The sequence below is a fragment of the Crocuta crocuta genome, unplaced genomic scaffold (genome assembly GCF_008692635.1).
Source record: "Crocuta crocuta isolate KB4526 unplaced genomic scaffold, BGI_CrCroc_1.0 scaffold30, whole genome shotgun sequence".
Taxonomy (NCBI): domain Eukaryota; kingdom Metazoa; phylum Chordata; class Mammalia; order Carnivora; family Hyaenidae; genus Crocuta; species Crocuta crocuta.
In genome coordinates, this window is record NW_027528345.1 from 351,524 (window position 1) to 369,937 (window position 18,414).

Below are 18,414 nucleotides of genomic sequence, written 5' to 3' on the forward strand. Positions count from 1 at the left end.
ACACAAAGCATTAACAGGAAAGATGTCCCTTAGCTTTCCTGACTCCAGAGAGGTTATCTCAAATTCATACTTGACGTACAATGCAATCAGATGTAAGTATTCAAAGACAGAAAATAATAGCAGAAGCAGCAGCAGTCAGAGCTAAATGACTTTTGCTTTAGACACTGGAGGATTATAATGAAGCAAAGCATGACCAACCAACCATGGAATCGAAAGAAAGGATTTCTAAGGTCAGCAATATAACTGCTTTGCCTGTGGTGCTTTTCCTGAGATGGACAGATCTATACTCACTCTCCTTATGGAGGAGGCTCTGGTGGCTAAAGGAGAGTCATCCCAGTGATGACCATAGTATTATTAGCAACCTATGTGCTTAAATTAACCTGTAATGTATCAAAGCTTGTTCTAAATATTCTAAAATTATTCTCATGTCCAAGGCGCCAAGCTAAATTGGGTCATTGTTAATGTAAAAACACCTGAAGTAGGCAAATGCCATGTGGTCATGCAGTTGCCATCTAGCACAGAGTTGTCTCTGAAAGGAATTCACCACATGACTGGGAACAAATTATCCTTAAAGAAGTTTACCCAGATCACTAGTTATACAAACACCAGTCACTTAATTGGCATTTGAGCAAGGACTGAGCCCAGAGAACTACCCAGTAACTCAATTTAGCATAATTTTATAAAGCGTCATTAAATCTCAGATGGTCAGTTCCATTTTCATTTTACTTTGCTCTTTCATATGACAGAACTTATATATTTATAGAGCTAATGTCTACCAACTATCCAGTGTCTGAAAATCCATTAAAGTAGCATATTATGCTTGTGTTAACATCGCTCTTCACAGTCCAATCGTTTATTAATTTAGAGCTCATCCATAAAGGTTTTTAGTGAACCCAGAGTGTGTTTTGCCTTGGGAATAACAACTCCATTTATCACTCTGTCACTCATAAAAAATATTATCTTGGGGTACAAACCATTGCTAATGGAATAGAAAGTTATATGTTGAATTAATTGATACTGGAGAGAAAAAGGCTATAGTCAGAAGACAATCTTTTCATTTGCTCTACTGAATGGACTTCCTCATGAGATATTTACATTATATCTATGTGAACATGGATATTATATAAAGATCCATATTCATATTCAGGTTCTTATAGACAAAAATGAGTGAAAGAAATCTTACAACATGATGGATCAGAGGAAATAAACTCCCAAGAAATACTATTGAAATTTTATTACTTACCATCAAATTCTGCTGGTCCAACACCTACTATAATTATTGACATTGGAAGTTTTGAAGCCTTCAAAGAAAATATACAAGAAGGTCACAATTAAGAAGTTGACTTCTTAAGAAAAGAACTACAATTTAAGAAGAAAATAATATCCTCTTTTGATATTTTTTCACAGATGTTCACTAAAATAGGTTTGAACATATCACAAAAATATGCTTGATTCTACTCATTCTTTTTGAACTAACTTTGTACATACACTTATTCAGTGGAACATTCTCTGGGAATGACTAGCCTTGGACAGTACGAAAAATAAAATGTATTGAACATCTGCTTTCACTTGCTGTTCTCAGCCAACATCTTCCTAAGTTGACTGTGGGTATCTCTGGACATTTTATTCATGTTCTCTCTCTTACCAAAAATCTTTGAGTTGATATAAGGGGAAAAAATGGCACTATGTTTGTGAAAGAGTAGCACCTTACTCTATACCACTTATACCCAAGATTAGGGAAAGAATTTTCATCATAAATGAGTGAATACAAATTATAATTACAGAAAGTTATTATTAGAATGATTAATTTATGTATTAGATATCCATGAGATTGTGAGCGATATTAAATATTTGATGTAACAGCATATTTTCCCATCATTCGTATCACTTAAACAATGTAATCATTTTAAATAACTTAATGGTCAGAATGTGAGATCCAGTAACAGAGACATGGCACACAGCAACCACATCTTAAGCTATGAAGGTCATCAAATTATGAAAATTGTTCCTCAATACACCACATCTTACTAGTTTAAGCCCAAATTATTAAATTCCTATTTTCAAGTGAACACTAACGCCACTAACAACTGAGGCCTGGGGGGCTCAGTTGGTTGAGTGTCCAGCTTCAGCTTAGGTCATGACCTCATGGTTCATGGGTTCAACCCCACATTGGACTTTGCTCTGACAGTGTGGAGCTTGCTTTGGATTCTCTCTCTCTCTCTCTCTCTCTCTCTGTCTCTCTCTCTCTCTCTGTCTGCCCCTCCCCAATTCATGCCGTCTCTCAAAAAAAAATACAGATTTTATATATTATAATCTAATAAAGAAGACAAATAATCATAAAAATAAGTAATTAGGAACTGTACAAGAATGGTTTTTGAATCAAATCCAGTCCCTTTCAGTTGTATAGAAATAAGAATTTTAATACAGTTCTCCTATAATTGAAATGTAAATAATAAGAAATACTCTGTACAAATTGTAAGATTGTGTACAAGTACATTTAGTTGGTAGAGGTAAACACACTCATGCACATGAAGGTGATGCTACAATCTTATTTGTTTTTATTTTGGGAGGAAAATAATTTTGTTATGACACAATTACCCATACTGCTTAGGTTAGTCTTTATGAATTAATGGTACATATGCATTTGAGTTCTCTGGATAAGCTTAAGAATGCAATCAGTTGCAAAAGCATGAGCATTTTGTTTCTATTAAGTCAACTAATGTTAACTCTTTCAGCTTAGGTTGAAAGCACCATGTTGTCACTTAGCCAGCTCGACTGAATGATCCCTACTCACATTGACTATGGACTCCTTGGTTTGAGCCATATCGGAGATAACACCATCTGTCACAATCAGGAGCACAAAATACTGGGAACCATCTTTTACCGAAGAAGCATACCTGAAGCAATGAAAAGGTAAAGAAAATCAAACAGCTCCTTTGTATGGCATGGTTGCTAAATATAATTGCATAGTCAACAAACCTTTAATCTCAAGAAAATATTTAAGCTTATATTAGGAGTTTATATAATGCAAGCTCTCAAATAATACATTTTTTTCTGAAATAGCACACTAGAACAGCAGCAACATTACTGCCAGCACACAGAAAAGCCTGCCTGCCTTAGAAATTCATTCACTAATAAAAGGTGAGCTGGATGAGGGTATGTTTAGCACAAAGGAATGGAATAGCTTTCAGAAACAGATACCCAAGCAACAAATTATGTGTATGATCTTTAGTAAATTACTTGAGATATCTAAATTTTATTTCTTTACCTTTAAAATCAAAATTGTATGCCTTTGTTTTATTAATTAAGAAATTGCATGGATGCTACCTAATATATAATACAGTTTTATAAATGGTAGCAATAGTCATAAATGCTTTTTGTTTTGAACTAGACACAGGTGATTATTTTACAACATTGTGAACTGCTGAACATCATCTAACTGTAAGCTTAAAAATGGTTACTTTTATGTTATGTGAATTTCACCTGAAAAAAATGCAACAGAAGAAATGCTTTTTTACACATCCATAGTTCAAGTTCTTTTTTTTTTTGTATTCAATTTTTTTAATGTCTATTTTTGAGAGAGTGAGTGAGTGACAGAGCATGAACAGGGGAAGGGAGAGAGAAAGACACACACACACAGAATCTGGAGACAGGCTCCAAGCTCTGCTCTGAGCTGTCTGCCCAGAGCCCAACGTGGGGCTCGAACTCCTGAACTATGAGATCATGACCTGAGCCAAAGTCGGACGCTTAACTGACTGAGCCACCAGGCCTCCCCAATGGTTCAATTAATATGTGTTAAATATGTGTTAAATTGATGAAAGATTGGGAAAAGAATACCAAACAAAGACAAATTTTAGGTATTAATATATTCTAAGGGTGCCTGAGTGGCTCAGTCTGTTAAATGTCTGACTTCTGCTTTGGTCATGATCTCACAGTTTGTGGGTTTGAGCCCCATGTCAGGCTCTGTGCTGGCAGCTCGGAGCCTGGAGCCTGCTTTGGATTCTTTGTCTTTCTTTCTTCATCCGTCCTCTGCTCACGCTCTCGGTTTCTCTCTCCAAATAAATAAAAAACATTAAAATTTTTTTTAAAAAAATTTAAGAGTATATTCTAGTACTTGAAGTTTATCAGAGTTCTCACCAAGTAAGACTCAGTAGTTCAGAAGTAAATGTTATGGATGTTACATTTTATTAGATCTCCTTTTATCATTGTGTTCTACATTCTGAGTATCTAGATTATATTCTCAATAAGAATACTTTTTTTTAAGACAACGCTTTTATTTTTTAAGTTTGTTTGTTTTGAGAGAGAGAGAGAGAGAGAGAGAGAATCCCAAGCAGGCTCCGTACTGCTAGAGCAGAGCCTGACACAGGGCTCGAACTCACCCACTGGGAGATCATGACCTGAGTGGAAATCAAGAGTCGGATGCTCAACTGATTGAACCACCAAGGCGCCCCTCAACAAGAATAACTTTTATGACTTTTAGAATATAATTGGTATGCAGGTCATATCTAGTAACAAGCAAACATTATGGTACTCTTAGGAGATAAATAGTAAACAAGAAGACTTTTGTCTACTTCTGTAAAATTCATTGAATATTTATGTATCATAGAATCATAGAAAAATAGTATTACAGAGAAACTGGGTTCAAGAAAGTATCCATTGATTACCAATAAAATTCCTTCATAATCTGAAGTACCTAAAGGAATCAAATTTGAACAGGTCAGGGACAGACCAATCATGTATGTAAAGGCAAAACTTATTTCTTGGAGAGCGAATTAACAACCATATGGGCAAAAAAATATTTACAACTCTTCCATAGACTAGAGAAACTCGTAATTGCTCATGCATCTAACAAAATGGTAATTTCATAGACTGATCAAGAGAATACAGTAAGTGGCGTGTTCACCCCCTATAAAAATAGTGTTGAACTCGTTCCACAATGTATAGTCAAAACTACTTCCACAATATTCAACAACTGATCATCTACATTAAGGAATTTATAAGTTTGGTGGTTACACAATCAATGAAAAATAGTCCAAACCGGATGTGAGACTATTCTCCTATTTCATGCTTAGCTTTTTTTCTGAATAAAAGAAGCCAGATAATCTCCCTTAGGTATTCATTTTTAATTTTTAAATATCCATTATTTAAAAAAATTTCTGTTTATTTTTGAGAGAGAGAGAGAGTATGAGCAGAGAAAGGGCAGTTATAGAGGGAAACACAGAATCTAAAGCATCTGAGCTGTCAGCACAGAGCCCCACCAGGGGCTCAAACCCATGAACATGACATCATGACCTGAGCCAAAATCAGATGCTTAACTGACTGAGCCAGCCAGGTGCCCCAATACCCGTTATTTTTAAAAAAGCATTTCTTACTGACTATGCTTCAGAAACATAGAGTTTTATATTTCATGTGGAAGACTCTATAATGGAAGACTATAAATAGTAGTGAGGAAAGCTTCTATGAGTACAAGAATGTAGGTTTTCTGCTAATCTTACCAAATGATGCTCTTAAAATGGCAAATTTTTACCAGATTCAGAAACAGTAAGAAAGTAAAATATGCTTTTCTATAAATATCACTTCAAGGGTGATTTGGGGGGGAAATCACCCATAAAGAAAGTCTCAGTTGTTAGTATAGTTTCCCTGCAGTTAATTAAGATATATAATTTGATGAGTTTGGACAGAAGCAAAAATTCATGCTACCATCAAAACAATCATGGTAATAAATATACCACTTCTTAAATTTTCCTGTGTCCCCTTTGTGTGTGTGCACATGGCGCGCGCACACACACACACACACACACACACACACACACATTTAATATGAAAGCTACCCTCTTAACAAAATTTTAAGCGCACAATATCACATTATTGCCCATGGGCATATCTTGGAGGCTGTGAATAATGCTGCAGACACCTCTTTGAGGTCCCGATTTCAGGTTTTTTGGATGTATACTCAGAAGTGGGATTTCTGGTAGTTATATATTTTTTGAGAAATCTCTATGTTGTTTCTTCATAGTGGCTGCACCAATTTAAAATTCCCACCGACAGTGCACAAGGGTTCCAATTTCTTTGCATCCTTACCAACACTTACTATCTTTTTGACTTTTGGATAATAGCCATGCTAATGAGTGTAAAGTAATAAAGATAGTTCATTGTGGTTTTGATTTGCATTTCCCTGATGATTAGCAATGTTGAGCATTTTGTATATACTTACTTGGCCATTTGTATGCCTACTTTGAAGAAATGTGCCAGTTCTTTGCCCATTTCCAAAATCAGATTAGTTGTATTTTTGCTATTGAGTTGTATGAGTCCCCTATATATTTTGGAAATTAACCTGTTATCAAATATATAAGTTGCAAATATTTTCTCACACTCCGTAAGTTGCCTTTTCATTTTGTTGATGGTATCTTTTGCTGTGTAGAAGCTTTTTAGTTTGATGTATCCACTTGTGTATTTTTGCTTTTGCATTTTTGGTGTCATTCCCAAGAAATCATTGCCAAGACTGAAGTCAAGGTGTTCTCTTTTATTCTAAGAGTTTTATAGTTTCATGTCTTATGTTTAATCAATTTTCAGTTAATTTGTGTGAGTGGTAATATCAGGATCCAACTTCATTCTTTTTCATGTGTATATCCAGTTTTTCCAACACCAATTATTGAAGAGATCAGTTTTTACTCATTTTGTATTCTTGGCACTTTTGTCAAAAACCTGCAGATTTTTGTCTGGGTCTCTCTATTCTATTCAATTGGCATATGTACTTATTTTTTAGATCAGTACCTTGCTGTTTTAATTATTGCACCTTTCAAGTATGTTTTAAAACCAGACAATATGATGCCTGCCTCCAGCTTTGTTCTTTCTCAAGATTGCATCAGTTATTCAAGGTTCTTTGTGGTTTCACATATATTTTAGGATTGTTTTTCATATTTGTGCAAGATATACCATGAAGATTTTGGTAGGGATTGCACTGAGTCTGTAGAACACTTTAGACATTTAAACAATATTAAAATTTCTAATCCATAAACATGGTATGTCTTTCCATCTATTTGTGTCTGCTTTAATTTCTTTCATTGATGTTTCATAGTTTTCACTATAAAAGCCTTTCAGTTCCTTGCTAAAGTTTATTCCTAAGTATTTTATTTTACTCTTTTGGTACTATTGTAAATGGGATTTTTTCTTAATTTCCTTTTCAGATAGTTTGTTATTAGTTTATAGAAATGCAACATTTTTACAGGTTGATTATGTATCCTGCAACTTTACTGAGTTCATCAGTAAATAGGTTTCCTTTTTGTTTTGTTTTGTTTTGTTTTTCTTTGCTTTGTTTCCTTCAGTCTTTAGGGTTTTCTACATGTAAGATCATGTCATCTGCAAACAGAGATAATTTTACTTCTTCCTTTACAGTTTGGATGCCTTTTATTTATTTTACTTGTCTAATTTAATTGCTCTGCTAGGACTTACAGAGATATGTTGAATAGACATAGGAGAGTGGGCATCTTGCTTTGTTCTATATTTTAGAGGAAAGCTTTTAGTTCTTTTTTTTTTATCATTAAGTATGATGTCAGCTGTGACCTTTATTGTGTTGAGGTAAATTCATTCTGTACCTATTTGTTGATAGTTTTTGTCATGAAAGAGTGTTGAATTCTGCCAATGCCTTTTCTCTATCTCTGAGATGATCATGTGATTTTTTGTCCCTCGTTCTGTTAATGTGTTGTATCACTTGCTGATTTGCATATGTCGAACCATCTTTGCTTGCCAGAAATATATCCTACTTGGTCATTGTGTATAATTTGTTTAATGTGCTGCTGTATTCAGTTTGCCAATAATCTGTTGAAGATTTTGACATCCATTTTTATCAAAGATGTTGGTCTGTAGTTTTCATGCGGTGCTTTTGTCTGACTTTAGTATCAGCATAATGCTGGCTTCATAAAATGAACTTAGAAGTATTTCCTCCTCTATTTTATTGTAACAGTTTAAGAAAAATTAGTATTAATTCTTCTTTAAATCATTGGTAAGATTCACCTTGTAGCCATCTGGCCCTGAGCTTTTCAATAACTGATTCATTCTCCTTATTTGTTATTGGTATGTGTATCCTTTCTATTTCTCTTGATTTATTCTCGGTACATCAGATGTTTCTAGGGACTTGCCCAGTTCTGCTAGGTTGCCCAATAATCCCTTATAATATTTTTTATTCCTATGATGTCATTTGTAATGTCTTCTCTTTCATTTTTTATTTATTTGAGTCTTTTTTTTTTCTTAGTCTAAGGATTGGTCAGTTTTACCTTTTCAAAAAACCAATACTTAGTTTTGTCAATTTTTCCATTGTTTTTCTATTCTCTATTTCATTTATTTCAACTCTAATTATTATTACTTCTTTCCTTCTGCCAACTTGTACTTCTTATGCTACTTTTAGTCCCTTGAGGTGTAAAGTTAGGTCATTTAAGATTTTTTTTCTTTATTAACAAGTGACATTTATGGCTATAAACTCTCTTAATACTGCCTTTGCAATATTTCATAAGTTTTGGTATATTGCGTTTTCATTTCTCTCAAGATTATTTCCTAATTCCTTGACTCAGTGGGCATTCAAGAGTATGTTGATTTCTATTCATTAATGAACCTCTCGTTTCTTTTTTTTCTACTGTGTTTGGAAAGGAGATGGAATTATTTCAATCTTCTTAAATTTATTAAGAGTTGTCTTGGGGCGCCTGGGTGGCTTAGTTNTGTAATCTATCTTAGAGAATGTTTCACATGTGCTTGAAAAGAATATATATCTCGGTGCTATTGAGTGGAATATTCTATATATACCTGTTAGGTCCATTTGGTTTAGAGAGGTGCTAAAGTCTGTGGTTTCCTTATTGATCCTTTATCCAGATGATCTATCCATTATTAAAAGTGGGGTATTGAAGACTTCTAATATTATTGTATTAGAGTCTATTTGTCCCTTCATATATGCAAACTTTTTGCTTAGGTGCTTCGATATTGGGTGCATACATATTTATAATGATTATATCTTCCTGTTGATACTTTTTAAGAAAAATTTCATTTTTGATAAAATTCTATTTAATATATACAACATGATGATCTGATAGATACCTAGAGTGAAAAGATTATTACAATGAAGCTAATTAACATATCATCTCCTCACATAGTTCCCATATTTACTATTTTAGCAAATTTGCAATATTCAATACAGTATTTCACTGTAGTCATCATGCAACATACTAGTTCTCTAGACTTATCCATCCTACATAATGCAACTTTGTATCCTTTGACCAATATCTCCCTATTTTCCCTACCTCCCTTCCCCTGGTAACCACCATTCTACTTTCTGCTTCTATGTATTCATTTTTTTTAAATTCCACATATAAATGAGATCACACAGTGATTTTCACTGGTCATGCATTTTTCTTTCTATGTCTTGCTTCTTTCACCTAGCATTACATTATCCAGGTTCATTCATGTTTTTGCCAATGGTAAGCTCTCCTTTTTTAAGGCTGAATAATACTTCATGAATATGAACATTTCTCCCACTATCAGAAAGTAGAGCATTCCTATGAAACCTTCTATAAGAAGAAATGGTATAAAGGAAAATAAAGCAATTACCATTAGTTTATATGGAACTTTTTGAGTGTTCATTCCCAGGCCTAAACAACAGCCTATCTTAGCTTTTCTGATACCTTAGGGCACATCTTGCTAACAGATGCACAGAATAAGTGGAGATAAAGTACAGATGCTCACAGACATGGTTCAAAGCTAAGGCACCTTGATGCTGAGTGTAGTTCCCAGGGAAGGAGCCTGGTGGTATCGCTCTCACTGCTTGTGATGCATGCTGCCTCTATGACCACTTGCTGAAAAACAAACACTGAAATCTACTTCACAAAAGCAAAAATCTCTGGATTTCTTTTGGTTAGGGAAAACAGATCCTAACATAGGTCTTATGTAAAAGTGAAGTGGTGTAATGTGAACTTTCGAAAACTGGAGGGTACCTGTGTATGCCAATCAAGATATCACATCACTTGACCCTTTCATTCCGTAATAACCTTCTTTGCCTCTTGTGCCAGTTTTTGACTTAAAGTCTATTTTCTCTAATAGAAATATCAGCAGTGCCTGCTGTCTTTTGGTTACCATGTGCATGGGATATCTTTATGCATCCCTTCATTTTTGGTGTATGTAAATCCTTAAATCCAAGTTGAGTTTCTTGCAGACAGCATGTAGTGGGACTTGTGTTGTATCTATCCAGCCACTCCATGCCTTTTGATTGCTGAGTTTAACATTTACGTTTTGGTTTTCCTTTGATTACCAGAAAGTATTTACTTCAAGAGAAGGGGAGAATACATTCATACTACCAAAAGTGTTAGGAATATGGGGCGCCTGGGTGGCTTAGTCGGTTAAGCATCCGACTTTCGCTTAGGTCATGATCTCGCGGTTCGTGGGTTCGAGCCCCGCGTCGGGCTCTGTGCTGACTGCCAGCTCAGAGCCTGGAGCCTGTCTCAGAGTCTGTGTCTCCCTCTCTCTCTGACCCTCCCCTGCTCACGCTGTCTCTCTCTCTCCTAGAAATAAATAAAAATATTTTAAAAAAAAAAAGTGTTAGGAATAGAAGCTGAAGCAGATATAGTAAACCCGGAATTTCTCTGAAGTTTGTTGTTTTATCTTAACATTTCAAGGGAATTCTTCATTTTACTTTATAATATATATGTGCTTTTATTAACATTTTATATTTCTTAATTTTGAATGTTGTAGAAAGATATATGAGTTTATTCTGTGGCTCTCAATACTGCCAGATACACTAATTTGAAAATAAATTTCATTTTACATAAGAACTATTCAATCTATTTTAGTCTTTATTACCATAAGCACCATAAATTAATCTTTTAAAACTTGTCATGATTTCTATGGCATTTGCCATATGCATTGACATATTGTTGCACTTTGCAAGTAATGCTGAGTTTCAAACAAAATCATACTTAGTGCTACCATTTCTTCTAATTTAGCCTACTTTAAAGTGTTATATATTTGTGATAAAATAATTCAAATGCTACAGAAATGTGTTAAATGAGACGCTGATCACATCTCAATCTGTCTTCTAGAAGGTAACACCGATTTATAGTCTTGCAGATTCAAATTATATTTTAGAAGTATTAAAGAAGCTTGCTGCTTAAAGGAAACTGATGATGAATCCTTCTGTAAATTGCATAATTAAAACTTTTATTATTAAAAGCCTGCTAAAAAATGTCTTTTTCCATATGTAGGCGATCCATAATTTATATTTTAACATTACTATGATAAATCTGAGAGAGAGGTTAATTTCACCAGGTTTTTGGAATCCAAACTAATTCCCCCAGAGTCTTTGCCAGGCAGCTTTCTGGGATTGTGCTTATAAAAGTGCATAAACGGCTCAGATTTGTGGGATGTTCTCTCAGTTTACTATTGTTTCATAGGAATAAAGAGGGCAACAAGACAAGAAATTGACTCAAGAATGTTTTATTTAAGTAGTTTAATGTTGGTATATGCAATGAATTAAATATTAATACTTAAATATTTCAATACAAAGAACACAGTAATTTTTATGTTACAAAGTGTATTTTTGGTAGTGTGATGAAGTGATAGACTGTATTTACAATCATATGTAGTTTTGTTGCACTTTCTTTTATGTTCCTTTACTGCTAGAGCAGAGATAAAAAGGTTTAAGTATATGCAAGGCATCCTAACAGTTATTTGGAATGAGATTATTCTGTTAGGAATTTTAGCTCCACCTCAAATGGTCACTCTTACATTTCCATTTTGTCATCAATAATATAGGAATACTGACAATTCATAGAGTTGTTGTGAAGATTAAAACAAATATTCCGCATGATAACACTAAGCACATTTCCTGAGAGAGATTATGGGTTCAAAAATGAAAATTAATTTTAGTTGGTTTTCTGGATCTAGTTATCTAGATACAAAAATCTAGTCAGAGTTAGAAATTGAGAGATCCCTCTTAGAAACTGAAATATGACAGCCTCAAAACTAGTAACTGGTTAGGCACAAGAAACAGAGCACTAGTCGTTAGGAAATAATGGATATTATTTAAGTCACGGGCAGAAATTAGTAACATTTTCATGATAGGCCTGAAAAGATAATTGATACTCTCATTGGTATATTAGTTTATTTTCAAGTAATAAGCTGGTAAAATATACCAGCAAAATATATTTCAAATAACTTAAAGTTACTGAGGTAGAATTCTAGATGAAGAGAAACTTTTGACGATGTAAACAGGAATGTAAAAATAGTAATTGCCATATATCTCAGAGGGCACAGACATGAGTCACAGAATGAGTAAACTCCATTTTAATACAGCCACGTCTCCATAGATACACGATTTCCTTACTATGTTTCTTCCTCCTATCATTAATTATATGATTTAAGCACAGTGTTATAGATATTAGGTATATTAATAAATTCATATGTGGAAAGGATTTCTATGATTTTAAATTTGTTTTCAGTGCTCAACATAATGGTCATACATTATGTTGGTAGGCATGTTAGTCTTATATGCTAACTTGTTAAGCTATGATAGCCAGTTATTTGGTTCCTGTGAAAGCATTTTGAAGATATAGTTAATATCTATGATTGGATGACTTTAAGTAAATGAGACTATCTCAGAAATGTGGATGAGCTGCATTCAGTCCGTTGAAGGCCTTAACAAAAACTGATTTCCCAAAGGAAAAGGGATTCTGACTCAAAAGTGCAAGGATATCATACCCCGCCTGAGTTTCTAACCTGCCGGCTTTCTCTACAAATTTCTGATTTGTCCGTGCCTATGACTGCATGAGCCAATTCTTTAAAAGTATTTTCTTTATCTATATATCCGTACTTATAAGTCTTATTCGTTCTGTTTCTCCTGAGGACCCTGCCTTATACACTAGGTATTAATCACAATCACATTTTCCACAGGTCATTAAAATTGACTAAACATTATCATTAACAGTTCCTTTAGTTTTCTATTATAAACTTGCTTATTAAAATGTAGTTATAATGCATGGCATACAGAATATTCAATTAAACAAATAGGTGTGGATTTATCAGTAAATGCAAAGGCTTGGGCTTTATGTTGGTTTATAACATATATTATAAATTATATTATTATTATATTATCATAAATATTACGTATAATTTAAATATAATTTATAACATATACATATATAATTAAGTCACAATCCCTTTCTTCAGTGGAGAAAGAACTCTACATGTAACAATTGAGTAGGATCAAATTAGTGAGTGTTTTGATACAGGTATTCATAGCATGACAATTCATAGATCAGAAGTAATGATTCTCTATGACTATGACATTTGGGAGAATGTGGAGGGAAATGAGGGTGGATGGGTGGTAGTAGTTGGATATTAAAAGTTATTAAATACCAACTAAAGTGGTCAAACATAACTTTGTGGCAGGGCACCAATGGATGTTGAGTGGGATTTTTATATCATCTGAAATCCTATTCTCCTGACAAGTCTATAAAAGGAAAACTGTAAGGCAGAAAATTAGAGGCAAGGGGTTGGAAAACTTTAGAACATCACATAAAATGTTCAATTTCACAAACAAGATGCTTTGGGTCTTAACTCACAATATTGTTATTTCAATATTATCTAAAAAGTCAATAGTCTTATAGAATAGATTTCAGTTCTAAAAATGAGCATAAGCTTAAAATCATTATTCTTAAAAACAATAAGAATAAGCATTCTTCAAAATGTTTATTGAAAACTATTATACATAACTAAGCTTTTATCAATATAGAAAGCACCCATTTTAAGAAGAAAAACATCAAGCAAATAAAAAACCATGGCTATACATCATTTGCTTTTGCTTTTACAAAATATATATTTTGCAAAATATATTTTTAATGACAATTGCCTTAACATACAGAATTCATTTATTAGACATTTGTTAAGTACACTTACCTCCTATATGATGGGCATGTTGAGGCACTGATGAATGTATTTCAAAGTAACATAATACTCATTGAGTTTTATTTAAACAGGGGTCGCATATACTGGAACTATGGAACTTCTCATCATTTAGAAAAAATAGTACCTTGTCTTTTAAATTGATAAATTATTTGGATGGTGATTTGGGGTCAGACAAAAATTGTCTGTCTTAATATAAAGCTTAAAAATTAAAGTAAGCCTAATTTTCAAAGACAAAGGAGCAAAGTATTTCTTACATAGCTTCATAATAAGAGAAAGATACATGAAACTTCAGATTGTATTGGAAGGAAAAGATGATTCCACAAAATCCATGTCTTATGTGTTTCTTACTTTCTCTCATTAAAAAACAAAACAACAATAAACAATTATTAGATCACGGATTATTGTCAAGAGTCTGATAGTGTTAGCTGGTATTTCTATTCCTATATTTGAGAATTTCTTAAAATGCTGGACAATCTATGAAAAATGGTAATAGGACAGTAGAGAGCCTACAGTCTTAAGACGTATGTAGAAATGCAGCTAGAATTTTTGTATCTAAAATTTAAACTTTAATAGTAGAGATATCCAGGGTAAAAAATATAAAATTAACTGGTAAGCACTCATGAGAACATTTATAAAAGCTAAATGAATTTGCACAAAATAAATCCTATCATTTTTCTCTTATCTTTTTATAAAAGACAGTGATCTGTATGGTAGTGTGTGAGAGAGAATGAGAGACAACTCTATTTTGTATGAATATTAATTTTTGACACCGTTTTATTTGACAAAAATCAAAAACCTAGGAAATAGAGTACAGATAACACTACTTATATAGGCTAATACAATTAGCTAGGATATGTTTTTTAAATTACAGGTAATGACCCACTAGTGGGTTTTGAAATCAACTTTGTGGGTCAAGACCCGTATTAAAAAAGAAAGAGTAACAAAAAAGAATAAGAATAGAAATAAAGAGGAAATATACGATTAGTATTATTTCATAAATAATCCTTTTTTTTTTTTTAGTTGTGTGTGTNGGTGAAAATATTTCAAAAACCTGAGCTAATATTTTAAAAACACTCAGAGAATGGTCATCAATGTATCATTGTCACCCAGAGGTGGACTTCCACCAAAGAGTTCCACTGAGGTCAGCCCTGATACGGGGGTATTTTAGTGTCTTGTCTATGTCCCAGATAATGGAAAGTAGAACACATTTAAGTCACTCATAATGTCCAATATGGGGATAATTCAGTACCAGAATCTTTAAACAGAGAACTGAGTTTTCATATCACTGTTGTGCATTGATAAACTTATCCAAATGCAGTATATTTTTCAAGTTATGACTACATATTTGGAAGGATACAACAGCTACACTTTAATATTTTCTAAAAATAAGGCAGTATTTCATAGGATCTACAACTGGGTCAAATGGTTTAGGGAGTTTAAAATGGTTGCTAATTTATTTGCTTATACACTGATGAAAAAAATGATAAGCGAGTGTGTATAGATTTTTACATTTAAATTTTTTTCTAAAACATGTAATTAGAATCATAAGCAATTATATTCTGATCTCAATTCTATGTACTATATACAGGTAGAGCTCTGGGAATTCTTAAAATTAGCTCTGATATTAATTTCAGAGAGGTTAAAATAATGTGCCCTATATATGAAAGGCTTTAGTTGTCTTCATGGAATTTAGTCTCTTATTACTTATATGTTACCATGGGATGTGATATTTGAATGATTTACACCATTGAGATCATAATCAATCCTATTACTGCTCTCATGGCTGCCTTTTCAAAGAATAAAACATCTTTCTTGGTTGAACAAATACAAGTCCTGATAATAACTAAGTGTGTATTGCTTCACTTGTGATTTTGATGTAAAGTTCTTAGCAAAGTATCAAAATACTATAGCTCAATGGAGACTCTTCCCACTGTATCTTTTTTCCTCACTTTCTTAGAGGTAAATGATAAGAAAACACCTTTCATTTGTGGGGTCATGGTAACAATGATATAATTTTGCTGTGGTCTGGTACACTGGGATAAATATCTTGTCTCCATCCACTTACCTTGCTACATGATTAATTACTGGAGCGAAGTTGGTTGGCCCATACAGTTGTACAGATTTCAGACTCCTATAGTAAGCCTCCATGACCCCCTCAATGCCATCACAGTAGGGGTTTTGAGGGTTCCCATTCTGTAGAATTTACAGGCAAAAAAGAATAGGAGTTAATAGTGTCTATAAAGATAAACTGAAAACCAGAAAAGATAGGTTGATACTCAATGACATTTTGGAAGTACAGTCATTTATATAATACCAAAACATAATAAAGTGGTCAACAATAGATTACAATATATTATGTAGATTATGATACGATGAGTCTAATATGTAGTCATTAAAAATTGATACTCTTCAAAAAAAGCACTGCAGAAAATTCTAAATAGTCTTGAGAAGATGAATATCACAACATTCTACAATTAATGTCCTCATTTTACACATGTCTGTGTATGAGTAGAGATGAACATAAAAGAATCCTGAAAAGAAGTAAAAATTTTTTTAAATTTTTTTTTAATGTTTTATTTATTTCTGAGAGAGAGAGACGGCATGAGCAGGGGAGGGTCACAGATAGAGGGAGACACAGAATCTGAAGCAGGCTCCAGGCTCTAAGCTCGTTGTCAGCACAGAGCCCGATGCGGGGCTCGAACCCAGGAACCGTGAGATCATGACTTGAGCCGAAGTCGGACACTCAACTGACTGAGCCACCCAGGTGCCCCAAAAGGAAGTAATTATTAATACTGGTTAACTCTGGGTGATTACATATAATTGGTGACTTTTATTTCATTCCTTAAACTATTCAGTATTTTCTGACTTTTGCACAGCGACACTATTAAAATCAAGAAAAAAATTGCTATCCATTCAGTTTTACCTTATGGAAGGAAAATATGAAATATCTAACACATGCACATTTTCAAGTTGCAATAACCCCAAGCAGAGAAGGAATGCAATTTGGTGTGAGAAATATCAAGACAAGGCAAAAGGACTGGAATCAAGGAATCATCCATGTTGTTCAAGGGGAATGGGGTTTGCCATTAAGTTCTTATTCTGGCGATTGCATCTAGAAGGGCAACTAAACACCTGGAGACCTAGACCAGCTTTTCCACACCTTAAATGCTTTGGTATTGTGAGGGTTAATTCTCCTAGTCCAGATTTAACAAGCAACACAAAGAAAGCAATATATTAGTTATTACTTTGGAGCAAATTACCCCAAAAGTTAGTGGCTTAAAACAATAATTATTTCTTATCTCAACATCTTTTGAGTGTGAGCAGCAGCTTAGTGGGTGCTTCTTACTCGAGGTTTCTCCTGAGTTTGCACTCAGTATGCCAACCTGGGCACCTGACAGCTTGACCAGAGCTGCACAATCTGCTTCCAGAAAGGTTCACTTAAATGGCTGCTGGCAGGAGGTCAACATGGTCTCTCTGCAGGGCTGCTTGAGTATTCTTACAACATGGCAGCTAACTTCCTCAGAATGAGCACACCCAGAAGACAGCAAGAAGGAAGACCCGATGCCCTCGGGTCAGTCTCATAAGATGCACACCATTACTTCTACTTTAATGTATTTGCTAGAAATGCATCGCTAAGTATACCCCATGCTCAAGGGAAGGGGGATTAGGCTCCACCTCTGAAAGGGGAGAAGTATTAAAAAACGTAGATATATTTTAAAACACTAGAGACATTAATTATATTTAAACATAGTTCATAATAATTTCAGCATGCATGGTTATATCTGAACAATCACAAGTGACTGGCAATTTATAACTAAAATTTGTTGAACATTATATGCTAAGCATTACACTAAAGCATTTACATGTATTATATAGATTTTATAACAACTCTAAAAATAGTAGCTAAAGTGTTGTCATTGTCTCCACATTACAAATGAAGAAACTAAGGCACTGAGAGCTTAGATACTGTGCCCCAACATTACTTGAACCATTTCAATTTTGCCATTTGTGAGAAAGGAATCTTTACCCCTTTTCCTTTTTAATTTTGTCTTTTCATCAAATTTTTTATTCATTAACCATCATGTCAATTTTTAAAAACATAAAAATAATAAAAGACCTCTTATAATTTATAATAAAGACCTCTTTATAATGTTATAGTATAAAATTGGTTATATTAGTTGAAATTATAATGTAAAAGCTTAATATTTAGCACAAAGCAGTTAATGATTGCTCTTGATGTTAATCTGAGCTGACCTATTTAACCTTCCTTTAAGTAAAAGTTTACAGTGTTATTTCCTTTTAATCAGATCTGAAGCTGATTAAAATTAAAACTCATTATTGATTTTTAGCATATAAAAATGTATTCTGTATCTGCCTTTAGGGGAAGAAATACAAACCAGGATAGTTCTGAGCAACTTTTTCATCATCCTTTTAACATTTTGACTAAGGATTTATATTTCTGGAAAATAATAA

The 18,414-nt window shown here is 33.6% G+C and overlaps 1 protein-coding gene across 1 annotated transcript in view; it reads right to left on the reverse strand.

Moving 5' to 3' along the window:
• CPNE8 (copine 8) overlaps positions 1-18,414 on the reverse strand; it is a 219,755-nt gene that overhangs the window by 10,525 nt on the left and 190,816 nt on the right. The window contains exons 16-18 of the mRNA XM_077753550.1: positions 16,007-16,134; positions 2,795-2,897; positions 1,244-1,301 (exon numbers count right to left, since the gene is read on the reverse strand). Of these exons, the coding sequence (XP_077609676.1) occupies positions 1,244-1,301; positions 2,795-2,897; positions 16,007-16,134 (289 nt within the window). The remainder of the gene's footprint in view (positions 1-1,243; positions 1,302-2,794; positions 2,898-16,006; positions 16,135-18,414) is intronic.